The 13,228-nt window shown below is 42.5% G+C and overlaps 1 protein-coding gene across 1 annotated transcript in view; it reads right to left on the bottom strand.

The window, feature by feature from the left end:
- LOC139418071 (RAS p21 protein activator 4) overlaps positions 1-6,889 on the bottom strand; it is a 76,705-nt gene extending 69,816 nt beyond the window's left edge. Inside the window, exon 1 of the mRNA XM_071167237.1 lies at positions 6,550-6,889. Within this exon, the coding sequence (XP_071023338.1) occupies positions 6,550-6,614 (65 nt within the window). The 5' untranslated portion in view covers positions 6,615-6,889. The remainder of the gene's footprint in view (positions 1-6,549) is intronic.
- Positions 6,890-13,228: the final 6,339 nt, after the last annotated feature.

The raw sequence follows: 13,228 nt of genomic DNA, 5'->3' as shown, positions 1-13,228 counted from the left end.
TAAATTGATATATACAAAAAATACAAAAGTACACGAGAGGACAAAACAAACACGTCTTAACTGCTACGCCATCTTGGTATCAAGAATGTTAGGTCGGATAACACTTTGGCCAAAATGGTGATGTGATATAAAAAGGTACTTCAAATTTCTACCAAGCCAGCCATATGACTGGAGGACAGGCTCCTTCTCTTAAGCTATACTGAACAAAAATATAAAAACGCAACATGTAATGTGCTGGTCCCATGTTTCAAGAGCAGAAATAAAAGCTCAGAAAATGTCCATAAGCACAAAAAGCTTATTTCTCTCAAATGTTGTGCACAAATATGTTTACATCCCCGTTTGTGAGATTTTTCTCCTTGCCAAGATATGCCACACCTGTCAGGTGGATGAGTTATCAGGAAGTTGATTAAACAGCATGATACTTACACAGGTGCACCTTGTGCTGGGGGCAATAAAAGTGCACTCTAAAATGTGCAGTTTTGTCACAACACAATGCCACAGATGTCTCAAGTTGAGGGAGCGTGCAATTAATATGCCGACAGCTGGAATGTTGCCAGAGAATTGAATGTTAATTTCTCTACCATAAGCCACCTCCAACATTGTTTTAGAGAATTTGGCAACCGTCCAACCGGCCTCACAACCGCAGTCCACACCAGCCATGGACCTCCACATCTGGCTTCTTCACCTGAGACCAGCCACCCGGACAGCTGATGAAACTGAGGAGTATTTCTATCTCTAATAAAGCCCTTTTGTGGGGAAACTCATTCTGATTGGCTGGGCCTCCTCCCCAGTGGGTGTGCACATGCCCTCTCAGGCCCACCCATGGCTGTGCCCCTGCCCAGTCATTTGAAATCCATAGATTAGGTCCTTATTAATTTATTTAATTTGACTGATTTCTTTATATGAACTGCAATGCAGTAAAAAAATATTTTAAAACATTTACATACAAAAATGGAAAAGTAAAATATAAAAATAAAATCGCTGAAATTGTTGCATTTATATTTTTGTCCAACGTAGTTCAAGGTTTCTTCCTACTGAAGGAGTTTTTCCCTTGCCATTGTCTCCTCTGTGTGCCATTTGGAAACATTCGTTTTGGCTTGCGGCCAAAAGTGTAACAAAACAATTTAACTCTCCTGCTCAGGTAAACAACGCTAATCAAATCAATTATTTTATTCTCCTGGTCTTGCCATTTTGTTTTGTGCCATTTGGCTCTTGTATCACACCATCCAAAGGAAAATGGTTTATCTAAGACACCGTGACAGAACAGTTTCTCACCTTGAACAAGAGACAATCGGCGCTAAGCGCCAACGAGGCGATATAGCCTAGTCAGGGTAGAGTTTACATAAAAAATGTTTTAAAAGAGTAGATTGTTTAGTTGGGGGAATTTAATGATATGTCAGATGCAGGATTAGTGACTCGTAGTACGGCAATTAGCGGGCTGCGGCATCGTTGAGCGCTGAATACTGCTGCTGGTGATTTATTTCAGCACGCCTTTATCTCTCTGATGGAGCGAAGCAGTGTCGTCAAGCGAGACATTTTTGCTCAAACGCTTCCACTACGGCGCTCTCTCACCGCAGCTACTCCAGAGCGCATGCAAATGCAAACATTTGCGGGGAAACAGTTGTACAGTAATGCGTGTTAAACACAAAAAAAGGTTTGGGTCTACCCAAAATAACAATTTAATCAATATAATTAACTAGATAGCAATCCACGTGGTGGTTCCTGGGCTCTTTGTTTTATATAGTATGCAAATGTCATTATTTCACACCTTTGTCTATAAAAAAATTCTGATTGAACAATTCAAAGGAAGCATGAGCTACATACAGTGATGGGGAAACTGGGGACTGTCGGAATCAGGTGTTACATTAAACATGGCTCTACTTTTGTCAGTTTAACCACGTAGGCAACGTTTAGTGTGAACCACCTGCAGTACTGTGATAGTCACTGGTGCTAAGGAAACGTTTGTTGGTTGTTGTTTTTTTTACCCATGAGCCAATTACAAATAGCTTCTTCCATTGTGAGGTTGACACTTGTGTATTTAGGGGATGTGTCGTGGGTAAATGTGGACAAGATAGTTGCTAACCATGGTCACACACAGAAGACATTAGTCACGTACAGAAAAAGAGTGTGTATTGATAGGAAGAGGATCTGTGTGTTTTAGTGGCAGCCTGTTCCCCATGAGAAATAGATGGGGTTCAAAGTCATTTCATGTATCATTTGACAGACAAGCAGTGTAAATCCACTCCCCGTCTGTTTATGTAGAGTGAAGGAGTGAATATTCTCTACCTCAGTCTACTTTACTGTAGCAGCACTTAAAACCCATTGGAAAACATGCATGTCCAAAGAGAAATTCTGCCTGATCCCTCTGCCAAATATTGAAAAATTGAAGTAAAATTGGAATGACATTTCTCATGACACACTTAGTCTAATCAAATTGGGGCATTTGAGACACAGATCTTTAAGATGGTCAACCTGAATAACAACATGACTGTCTTAAAAAAGGAGTTGACCTCAAATCATGTGAAAAGGGTGCAAACAAGCCGTCAACACTGTACACAATGCCCAGCCAATGAATATGTCAATAAACACAGGACGTGGAGGCAGCTCTTGGTTTTCACTGTCCCAACCACAAGACTGTTCGCCCTCTGAGTTAAAGCCTGGGCATTAGTTCAGGGAGCTAATGCAAGTCTCCAGGTCTCAGGGGAATGTTACTCATTCCACAAGTGTTGTTCACCAAACCACCCATGTACAGCACTGAGGTGTTAAAATGGAGTCAGTGTACATACTTGACACCACAGCTGTCTAAGCATTGGAGAGCTAATGCAAGTCTCCCATCCTCTGGGAAGGTGTTAACAATAAAGTTAATTTAGTGTACATACTAGACACAGCAGCTAGTGAACCGGTGCTTACCACCAGTGAAGAAAAGGACAGAATTAGCATATTAAAGTGTCATTCTGAAATAATTCAGTTTGGCCGATTTCACAATTAATTAGTATGAAATACCAGTCTTTCCATCAACACAGCACCAGAAAGGTCACACTATAACAAAGCAAAAAATATCCTGTGGAATACCTGGATAAATCATTCTCACATATTTTCTCACATTCCTGCATCATGATACCAGTCTTTCCATCATAAACCTAGCCCTTTATCGTGGCTCTCAGTTCAGTTACATTACACGAGACATTGGACGAAGGTCTCTTTGTATGGGGGAGTTTTGTTAAGTGCCCCAACGCTAGGTCTGAACTTTAACACACATCACTTGCGGTACAGTTTTGGAAGCATAAGGACCTTATCTTTCATATCAGCGGGAATGTTTTTTTTTCTAAAAACAAAAAAAGGTTCAAATTGATAATGGTGATGTACCGATGACATTTTTGGCCAATACCGATATCCAATATTTTCCTTGCAAAAAAACAAACACGATACCAATAATTAACATTTTAGCGTCATTTTAAGCATTCTAGTACAGTTAAATAGTTAACGCACATGGACGCAGCGGTCTAAGGCACTGCATCTCCGTGCAAGAGGCGACACTAAAGTCCCTGGTTCGAATCCAGGCTGTATCACATCCAGCCATGATTGGAGTCCCATCGGGCGGCGCACAATTGGTCCAGCGTTGTCCAGGTTTGGCCGTCATTGTAATAAACATTTTTTGGCAACTGACTTTTCTAGTTAAATAAAGGTCACACACAAACACCAAAATGTTATTTTGCTGTGCTGTTTCGTTGTTCATTGGTTCCGTCATTTCATTCTCAACCAGGATTGCTATGCCGTTTGGGTCCTTCCGTGTAAAAAAATATACAAATAACACTATTTGACGTGTCAAATAAGCTTGTTGACCAATCAGGACCTGAATATGACTGCACGTCACATAATAATTTAACACGTTCATACATTTACCTAGTTATTACACATTGATTACACTATCACTCGTATTTCATATGTTACAACAATATGTATGCTATGATGCTGGTAAAGTTGTCTCGAGCAGCTGCAGTGCTGGTTATTAAAAAAGCTAGCTAACTCATGGATGCAAACAATGTTCTTCCTCAAAAACATAGAACGACAATCTGTTTCAGTAGCTATAGTTAGCTAGCTAAATACAGTGGGGCAAAAAAGTATTTAGTCATCCACCAATTGTGCAAGTTCTCCCACTTAAAAAGATGAGAGAGGCCTGTAATTTTCATCATAGGTACACTTCAACTATGACAGACAATAAGAAAACAAAATCCAAATCACATTGTAGGATTTTTAATGAATTTATTTGCAAATTATGGTGGAAAATAAGCAATGAATTCCATTATCTTGGCTTTAAATCGATTTTGCCTGAGTTGTCTCGCTGAAATTCTCTTACACTTTCAGATGACTGCTCGATCCACACAGCAGACATTGTGGGCTAGGTTAGGAATGCGGTGTTGCCAGTGTAGCGCAAAATTTTATGTGGCGTCATATAAGTATGCACATCAGCTTTGACATCGGTTTTGCACATCGGCGTTAAACTAGACAGATATCGGGCTGATACCGATGTTGGCATTTTAAGCTAATATTGGCCGATTCCGATATGTTCACCGATATCATGCATCCCTAATTGATACACACCTTTATAGGGTTAGTGTTCCCACACGGCCATATCTCCATGTTACTGCGCGTTTACGTAAAATAGACGGAAGACAGGGTCGACTACCTGTGCTAATTAGCTATCTGCGGCTCCTATCAACGGTGTGTAAACGTAAGACGGGCGCCACAAACGTGTTGTCACTGAAAAATACTGTCGCCTGTAAGTGTTTTAAAACAGTGACTGTATATTTTGTATTTTTTTTATTATTTCTCTGATGTGATAAAGTAGAGGGATTCATGTTTCTAGAATCATACCGCATTTGATAATCGATTCAAGTTTAGATTATTTGGCTGTTTCGGCTTCCAAAGACAATTTACCTTTAAACAGAACATGTAAGGTCCTAGGACTATAAGGAGCAACGTTAGGCTCATTTAGTCCATTATTGGGTTAGACCACAACCATGTTTCTGTCCCAAATGGCACTATTCTCTATGTAGTGCACCACTTTTTTACTAGAGCTCCATTCAAAAGTAGTGCACTACATAGGGAATAGGGTACCATTTGGAACAGGCCCTATTGGAGTATAAATGAATGACAGTTGGGAGGATTTTCAGAGGCGGCAAGAATGTTTAGAATACTTGCAATGGAAAAGCAGAGTTGATATCAAATCCCAACAATGCAGAGAGAAAAAGTAAATAGAGAAATAATAGAAAAGTAAAACATGTAATAATAAATACATAATGAGTAACTTGGCTATATATATATATATATATATATATATATATATATATATAAGAGTAAAGGAAGATGTGGAGCGAAGTATTGTAAATCGGGGGAGTACAGAGCAACAGCTTTGTTTGCCAATTAGCAGTGAGCTGAGTGGGAGATGCTTCTGTTTTTTCAATTGTCCAATGCACTGTTAATCTATGTTTAGTTCAGCTTCAGAGTCTGCTTGTTTCTATCCAATGCATGGAATTCTGTAAAAAGGTAAGAGATGTGGAGAGTGATGAGAGATGATACACTACACTATTGGACTCTGCAGAAGTGGAAACACGTTCTCTGCAGTGATGAACCACACTTCACCATCTCGCAGTCAGATGGACGAATCTGGGTTTGGGGGATGCCAGGAGAAAGCTACCTGCCCGAATGCATAGTGCCAACTGTAAAGTTTGGTGGAGGAGGAACAATGATCTGGGGCTGTTTTTCATGAGTCGGGCTAGGCCCCTTAGTTTCAGTGAAGGGAAATATTTACACTACAGCATACAATGACATTCTAGACGATTCTGTACTTACAACTTTGTGGCAACAGTTTGGGGAATGCCCTTTCCTGTTTCAATCCCATCTAACACCTTTGGAATGAATTGGAACACCGACTGCAAGCCAGGCCTAATCGCCCAACATCAGTGGCCAACCTCACTAATGCTCTTGTAGCTGAATGGAAGGAAGTCCCTGCAGTAATGTTCCAACATCTAGTGGAAAGCCTCCCCAGAAGAGTGGACGCTGTCATAGCAGCAAAGGGGGGACCAACTCCATATTATTGCCCATTATCTATATAATTATTTTTTCTAAGACTGGCTTTCCTTTGAAGTCATGTAATCATGGTAGAGTAGGCTCTGTTTGATGTGATTGTTGATTGACATACCGCATAGTTCATATTCCTTATCTAGGGATGTTTACTTTGATGTGTTTTGTATTATAATCATATATTTACAAAATCAATGATATGTGTTTGAGGAAATAACTACACAATGAACCCATTTGCCAATAATGAAAATATACCAGCGTTTTTTTTACAGCATCAAAAGGTTGGTTCAGTCTATCATTGAAATACCCTAAAGTAGTTGATTCAATTCACATTTAAAATATCAAATACAGATGAGGAGCAAAAGCCTATCAATTAAGTCCTATCCTAAGCAAATTGACAAGCAAAGTCTGGTAAATCGGTGAACAAAAAACGAAGAGTAAAACATGTACAGTAACAGTACTTACATGTCCTTAATTGGCAAATTTTTCCCCTCCACAATTCTGATAAATAAAGTGTTTCGTTTTGCCATTTCTCCAAGTCCCAGCGTCCAAACGGTGATGACTCCGCTGTGATATTACGCGCAGATTGTTCCTCCTCAAAAACAGCTGTCAAACAGAAATTGGGGGTTTCGCGCCTGACAGCAGTATATTAAACACACAGACAAACGTCGTCAATATTATATTTGCCACGTATCATATATCTGTCTGCAACTCAGCGGTTTGTATATATCAACGTACTTGTGACCCACTCGCTCGTTGTTGGAAAGAGAGCGATTGTGAGTATTTGATAGTAGACTACGGTCTTCTTCGTTGGAGTTGTACGGAAAGCCTACATCCAAAAGTTTTTTATGCCGCCACCTACTGTGCGGGATGAAAATTAAAGAAACCGAAAGACAGTTATGTGGCTAAATATACAGTAGTAGCCGTAACCCTGAGCTGGATACAACATCCTGTATAGCATCCAGCTCAGAGTTACATCCAATACAGAGTTGCATCCAGCAACTGGCACAGTTAATTTATGGATTGGACCCTTTTTCCCCCCATTTTCGCCTAAAATGACATACTCAAATCTAACTTCCTGTAGCTCAGGCCCTGAAGCAAGGATATGCATTTTCTTGGTACCATTTGAAAGGAAACACTGAAGTTTGTGGAAATGTGAAAGGAACGTAGGAGAATATAACACATTAGATCTAGTTAAAGATAATACAAATATATATATATTTTTTTGTACAATCATATTTGAAATGCAAGAGAAAGGCCATGTCTTATTCCAGCTGCAAATTAACATTGAGATGTTGTGGCATGACCCCGAGAGCGGTTCACACCAGACATCCCGACTATTGCTGAACTGAAACAGTTTGTAAAGAGGAATGGTCCAAAATTCCTGTAATGCTTGTTATTTTGACCATTGCCACTGTCAACACAGAAAAAAATACCACAATGCAGCATACAGACATTTCTGTAAATAATTATTGAGATACACATAATGAAACAGCATGGGAATGGCAATGTTTTTGGGGCAGTATTAGCGATGCATTCAGCTACAAGTGTTTGTGCCAGACAAGACTAACCTAGAGACTGCAGTCAGGATTTATAAAATCATATCAGGAAAGGGTAACAAAATATGTAGTCAACATGTAATTAATAATTAATTTATGATAAAACAGTTTCAATCAAACAATCACTTTATTCACTGTTTTTAGTCTATCTTGTGAGTGATAGCGTTCTGGTGGTTTCTGTTTGATTAACACCGGTTCAAACAGACAGCCTCTTATGTAATTCTGCCATTTGAAACATCTGGGTTGGGCAGGACCCTTCACAGACCTTTGTGTCTTTTCCTGTCAGTGTGGAGATGGTTGTAGACATAACATGGACCATGTTATGCAGCCACCTGCAGCAGTTCAGCTAGAGTTAATGGTGTGGCATCCATCCAGCTCACCCATCCATGCAAAGGAATTTAAAAAGTCAACACATGTAAGACATTCAGTGATACTGAGAGTATCAACATGTTTTGCAATATTGTCCAGATAAACAATATTGTGTTTTTGGTTGTCTCAGACTGGATTCTCGCAGACTGGGCTTCGATGTCCCCTCCTTTATCCAGCAGGATCATCACCTCAACACGACCCGCTGTAGCAAACAGGATTAGAGGATTGAAACCTGGGGACAGACAGTTAGATGACTCTTTAACACCATCATACACTTCCACTTCTACGCACAAATTATCAAGTTCCCTGAAAAGATGGACATATAAACATAAAAATGTAGCTACGTTGTGTGATGTATATGGAGGGTGGGGCCACTGTGGTAATGGGCCACTGTGCTGTAGGTATGGGCGAGGTTGTAATGTTCAACATAGACAATGCTCACCACTACTGTCACAGGGGCGATAGAACTGTTAATAAGAGTCTACCTTCAAATCATAACTACATCATATTACACTAGAATTTGAGATTTAATTTAATACCAGCTGTGAATTATGTTGAAAATGTATTGAAACCATGTTCAGTATTACAAAAAGGATGGGGGACGGAACACTGTCTCTATTGTTTTGTTTTTAGAATAATTAAGGAACCAGCTTCTACTGTAAATGCTCACATACCTGTCATGATGTCGTCCTGAGCAGGGAAGGCCACTATGAGTCAGTCGGGGGCCTGGGTGAGAATGCCCGGTCCCAAGCCTGTCAACTGCTGCCACAACATCTGCTGCTGGCCCACCATCGGCCTCGGCAGGTCAGGCCTGGAGCTGTCAGGGTAGTCTGCCGTACTAAATTCTGGATTGCTGGGTGGCCAAGGTACAAAGCTGGTCTGCAGGGGCTGCCATAGGTTATCCTTCAGGCCTTTGGCCTTCATTTACTCTTTGGTGAACTTCTCCTTGAAGATCATCTTCTTATTCTGCAGCTGGGCCTTCTCTATGGCTGAGATCCTCTGGCCCAGCTCGTTCAGCTTGCCCTCCATCTCTTTCACAAACCACTCCAGGGGCTGGTACGGGTGAATGGGCCTGTCAGGGCCAGAAGGCCTGTCTGGACCGTCTACAGCAACGGGGTTATCCTGTAGATGGCTCAGTTTCTGCCTGAGACAGCCACACATGACAACACAACCAGTTAGCTACAAGGTTGTACCATACAATATTACAGTAATACTTACCTTTAACGCTTTGAGGCTTTGTGAAGTCAACTGGTGTCTAGTTACCTTCTAGTCAGGGAATTAACAAAGTTAGACCTATATTTACTGTTGGACTGACTTTTTGTGGTGACTGGTGGAGTTGTTGTGATATTGGAGGGTACTCTGTCTAGCTTTTGGGGAGGCACCATCATGGCCAAGACTTCGAATGGAACTCGTGGAGCCTGATTGGGTTAGGTAAGATATTGCAAAAGTAATTTGATATCAATATTTGGTATCAAGTTGCTATCACTACAACTCCATCCAGACAAATAAACAAACATGCTTGTAGAAGTATAGTAGTTGTTTGTCTGTTAGTAAACCAGCTGTCCCTACCTGAGAGGTGTCATGAGGGGGTGAGCTGAGACAGGTCTGGCACGGAGACTGACAAGATGTTGATGGGGTAGTCGAAGAGGTAGAACACCACACTCTCCTTTCCTTCCGTGTCCTCCTCGTCGCTGCAGGATGATTCTCAAATCTCACTCATCTTCCAATTGTCAGGGACACCCTTTGAGGAAATGCACTGCCCCGTCCAACCCTGGGAGTAGCCAGAGCAAGTCAAGAGTTTCAGATGAATTTGATCTCAATTTAGTTGACTAAGACATTTCAGTTCTCCATAAGAATGCCCATTCAGGTCCTGAACTAAGTGTAATTGTGAGTGTAGAGCTCCCTAGGTGAGCCATCCTCATATTTACTTAACCAGAACTCAAGCTGAGAGTGATCCATGTTCCCTTCATGGATCTATTTTCCTGCCACAGTGTGACTGTAAAAACAACAACCGCGACCCGTCTGTCATAGTCTGTTATTAGTGGACAACGGGTCGCAGTCATAGGAGTTATTTAGCTACATAAAGGAGTTGTTATACACCCAATGTATTATGTTTGTGTATGCCTATGTATACTATTTAGGTTGTTATAGCACTTAAGTGTGCCTTTTCAGTATATTAGTCCTGTTATGAGAGTTAGTGGTTATTAGTTAGTTAAGCCTAAAATGGCGCCAGGGCATGTTACTTCAGTATTATGCCCCACTCTTACTGAATCCCACAAGACACCAGAGAGATTCCACCATTCAGTTATGAAGTAATGCACTAGTCATTAATGTGTTACCACTGACACCTAGTGGTGCTTTAGATCAGGCCCTTTATGTGTAGTAAACTTATAGTAATGCCTTTATAGTTTATATTGTAAGTGGTGTCAGGGACACCCTTTTAATGTCATTCTATACAGTGGCTTGCGAAAGTATTCACCCCCTTAGCATTTTTCCTATTTTGTTGCCTTACATCCTGGAATTAAAATGGATTTTTGGGGGGTTTGTATCATTTGATTTACACAAAATGCCTACCACTTTGAAGATGCAAAATGTGTGTATTTGTGAAACAAACAAGAAATAAGACCAACAAAAAAAACAGACAACTTGAGCGTGCATAACTATTCACCCCCCAAAGTCAATACTTTGTAGAGCCACCTTTTGCAGCAATTAAAGCTGCAAGTCTCTTGGGGTATGTCTCTATAAGCTTGGCACATCTAGCCACTGGGATTTTTGCCCATTCTTCAAGGCAAAACTGCTTCATCTCCTTCAAATTGGATGGGTTCCGCTGGTGTACAGCAATTTTTAAGTCATACCACAGATTCTCAATTGGATTGAGGTCTGGGCTTTGACTAGGCCATTCCAAGACATTTAAATGTTTCCCCTTAAACCATTCGAGTGTTGCTTTAGCAGTATGCTTAGTGTCATTGTCCTGCTGGAAGGTGAACCTCCGTCCCAGTCTCAAATCTCTGGAAGACTGAAACAGGTTTCCCTCAATAATTTCCCTCTATTTAGTGCCATCCATCATTCCTTCAATTCTGACCAGTTTCCCAGTCCCTGCCGATGAAAAACATCCCCACAGCATGTTCTCTGGGTGATGAGAGGTGTCGGGTTTGCGCTAGACATAGCGTTTTCCTTGATGCCAAAAAGCTCAATTTTAGCCTCATCTGACCAGAGTACTTTCTTCCATATGTTTGGGGAGTCTCCCACATGCCTTTTGGCGAACACCAAACATGCTTGCTTATTTTTTTCTTTAAGCAATGGCTTTTTTTCTGGCCACTCTTCTGTAAAGCCCAGCTCTGTGGAGTGTACGGCTTAAAGTGATCCTATGGACAGATACTCCAATCTCCGCTGTGGAGCTTTGCAGCTCCTTCAGGGTTATCTTTGGTCTTTTTTTTGCCTCTCTGATTATTGCCCTCCATGCCTGGTCCGTGAGTTTTTGTGGCCGCCCTCTTGACAGGTTTGTTGTGGTACCATATTCTTTCCCCTTTTTAATAATGGATTTAATGGTGCTCCGTGGGATGCTCAACGTTTCTGATATGTTTTAATAACCCAACCCTGATCTGTACTTCTCCACAACTTTGTCCCTGACCTGTTTGTAGTGCTCCTTGGTCTTCATGGTGCCGCCTGCTTGGTGGTGTTGCAGACTCTGGGGCCTTTCAGAACAGGTGTATATATACTAAGATTATGTGACAGATCATGTGACACTTAGATTGCACACAGATTAATTTTATTTAACTAATTATCTGACTTCTGAAGGAAATTGTTTGCACCAGATCTTATTTAGGGGCTTCATAGCAAAGGGGGTGAACACATATGCACGCACCACTTTTCCATTTATTTATTTTTTTGCCATTTTTTAAACAAGTTATTTAATTTCACTTCACCAATTTTGACTATTTTGTGTATGTCCATTACATGAAATCCAAATAAATTACAGGTTGTAATGCAACAAAATAGAAAAAATGCAAAGGGGATAAATACTTTTGCAAGGCACTGTAATTACTGTATATTATTCCTGATATTAACGGCACTCTGCTTCCTCCTATAGGACAACCACACACAAGCACTATCACCTTTCCACATCCTCAGTGGTACAAGCAGCCCTGTACATATGGTGCTGTTATTTACTGTCTGTTCCTGTAAACTAGACCCAATCATTCTCTGTGTCTTGAGATCAGAGGGGGTGTTCATGATTTTTATTTTCGGCTCCGGGCCAGGGACCGTTGCTGCGGGCTCCGTGCCGGGGACCGTCGCTGGGGGCTCCGGGCCGGGGACCGTCGCTGGGGGCTCCGGGCCGGGGACCGTCGCTGCGGGCTCCGGGCCGGGGACCGTTGCTGCGGGCTCCGTGCCGGGGACCGTCGCTGGGGAAATCGTGCCGGGGACCGTCGCTGGGGACTTCGTGCCTGGGACCGTCGCTGGGGGCTTCGTGCCGGGGATTGTCGCTGCGGGCTTCGGGCCATGGCTCATCACTGGGGACTTCGGGCCATGGATCATCACTGGAGGCTTCGTATGTGGAGCCGGAACAGGTGTCACCGGACTGAGGAGACGTACTGGAAGCCTGGTACGTGGAGCTGCCACAGCGCGTCCTGGCTGAATACCCCCTGTAGCCTGGCAAGTGCTGGGAGCTGGAACAGGCCGCACTGGGTTGTGCTGGTGAACTGGGGATACCATGCGTAGAGCTGGCGCAGGATATCCTGGGCCGAAGAGACGCACCGGAGACCAGGATCGCTGAGCCGGCACAATCCGTCCTGGCTGAATGCCCACTCTAGCACGGCAACTGCGGGGAGCTGGAAAATGAGCACTGGAGACACTGTGCGCTTCACCGCATAACACGGTGCCTGACCTGTCACACGCTCCCCACGGTAAGCACGGGGACTTGGCTCAGGTCTAAACCCTGACTCCGCCAATCTCCCTGTGTGCCCCCCCATTTTTTTTTTTGAGCTGTCTCTCGGGCTTCCGTCATTGTCTTAACTCCTCGTATCATCGCCGTTCCTCAATCGTTGCCTCCGCCTGCTTCCATGGCAGGGTCTTGTCCCCTGCCATTACCTCCTCCCAGGTCCAGGATGTCCTCCACTCTCTTTTCTCCCGGGCCCAGGATCCCTGCTCCTCCTGGCCACGCTGCTTGGTCCTTTGGTGGTGGGATCTTCTGTAACGGCTCTCGTTGAAAGGAGAGG

Source organism: Oncorhynchus clarkii, chromosome 10 (genome assembly GCF_045791955.1).
Source record: "Oncorhynchus clarkii lewisi isolate Uvic-CL-2024 chromosome 10, UVic_Ocla_1.0, whole genome shotgun sequence".
Lineage (NCBI taxonomy): Eukaryota > Metazoa > Chordata > Actinopteri > Salmoniformes > Salmonidae > Oncorhynchus > Oncorhynchus clarkii.
This window is presented reverse-complemented; position numbering and strand designations above follow the sequence as displayed.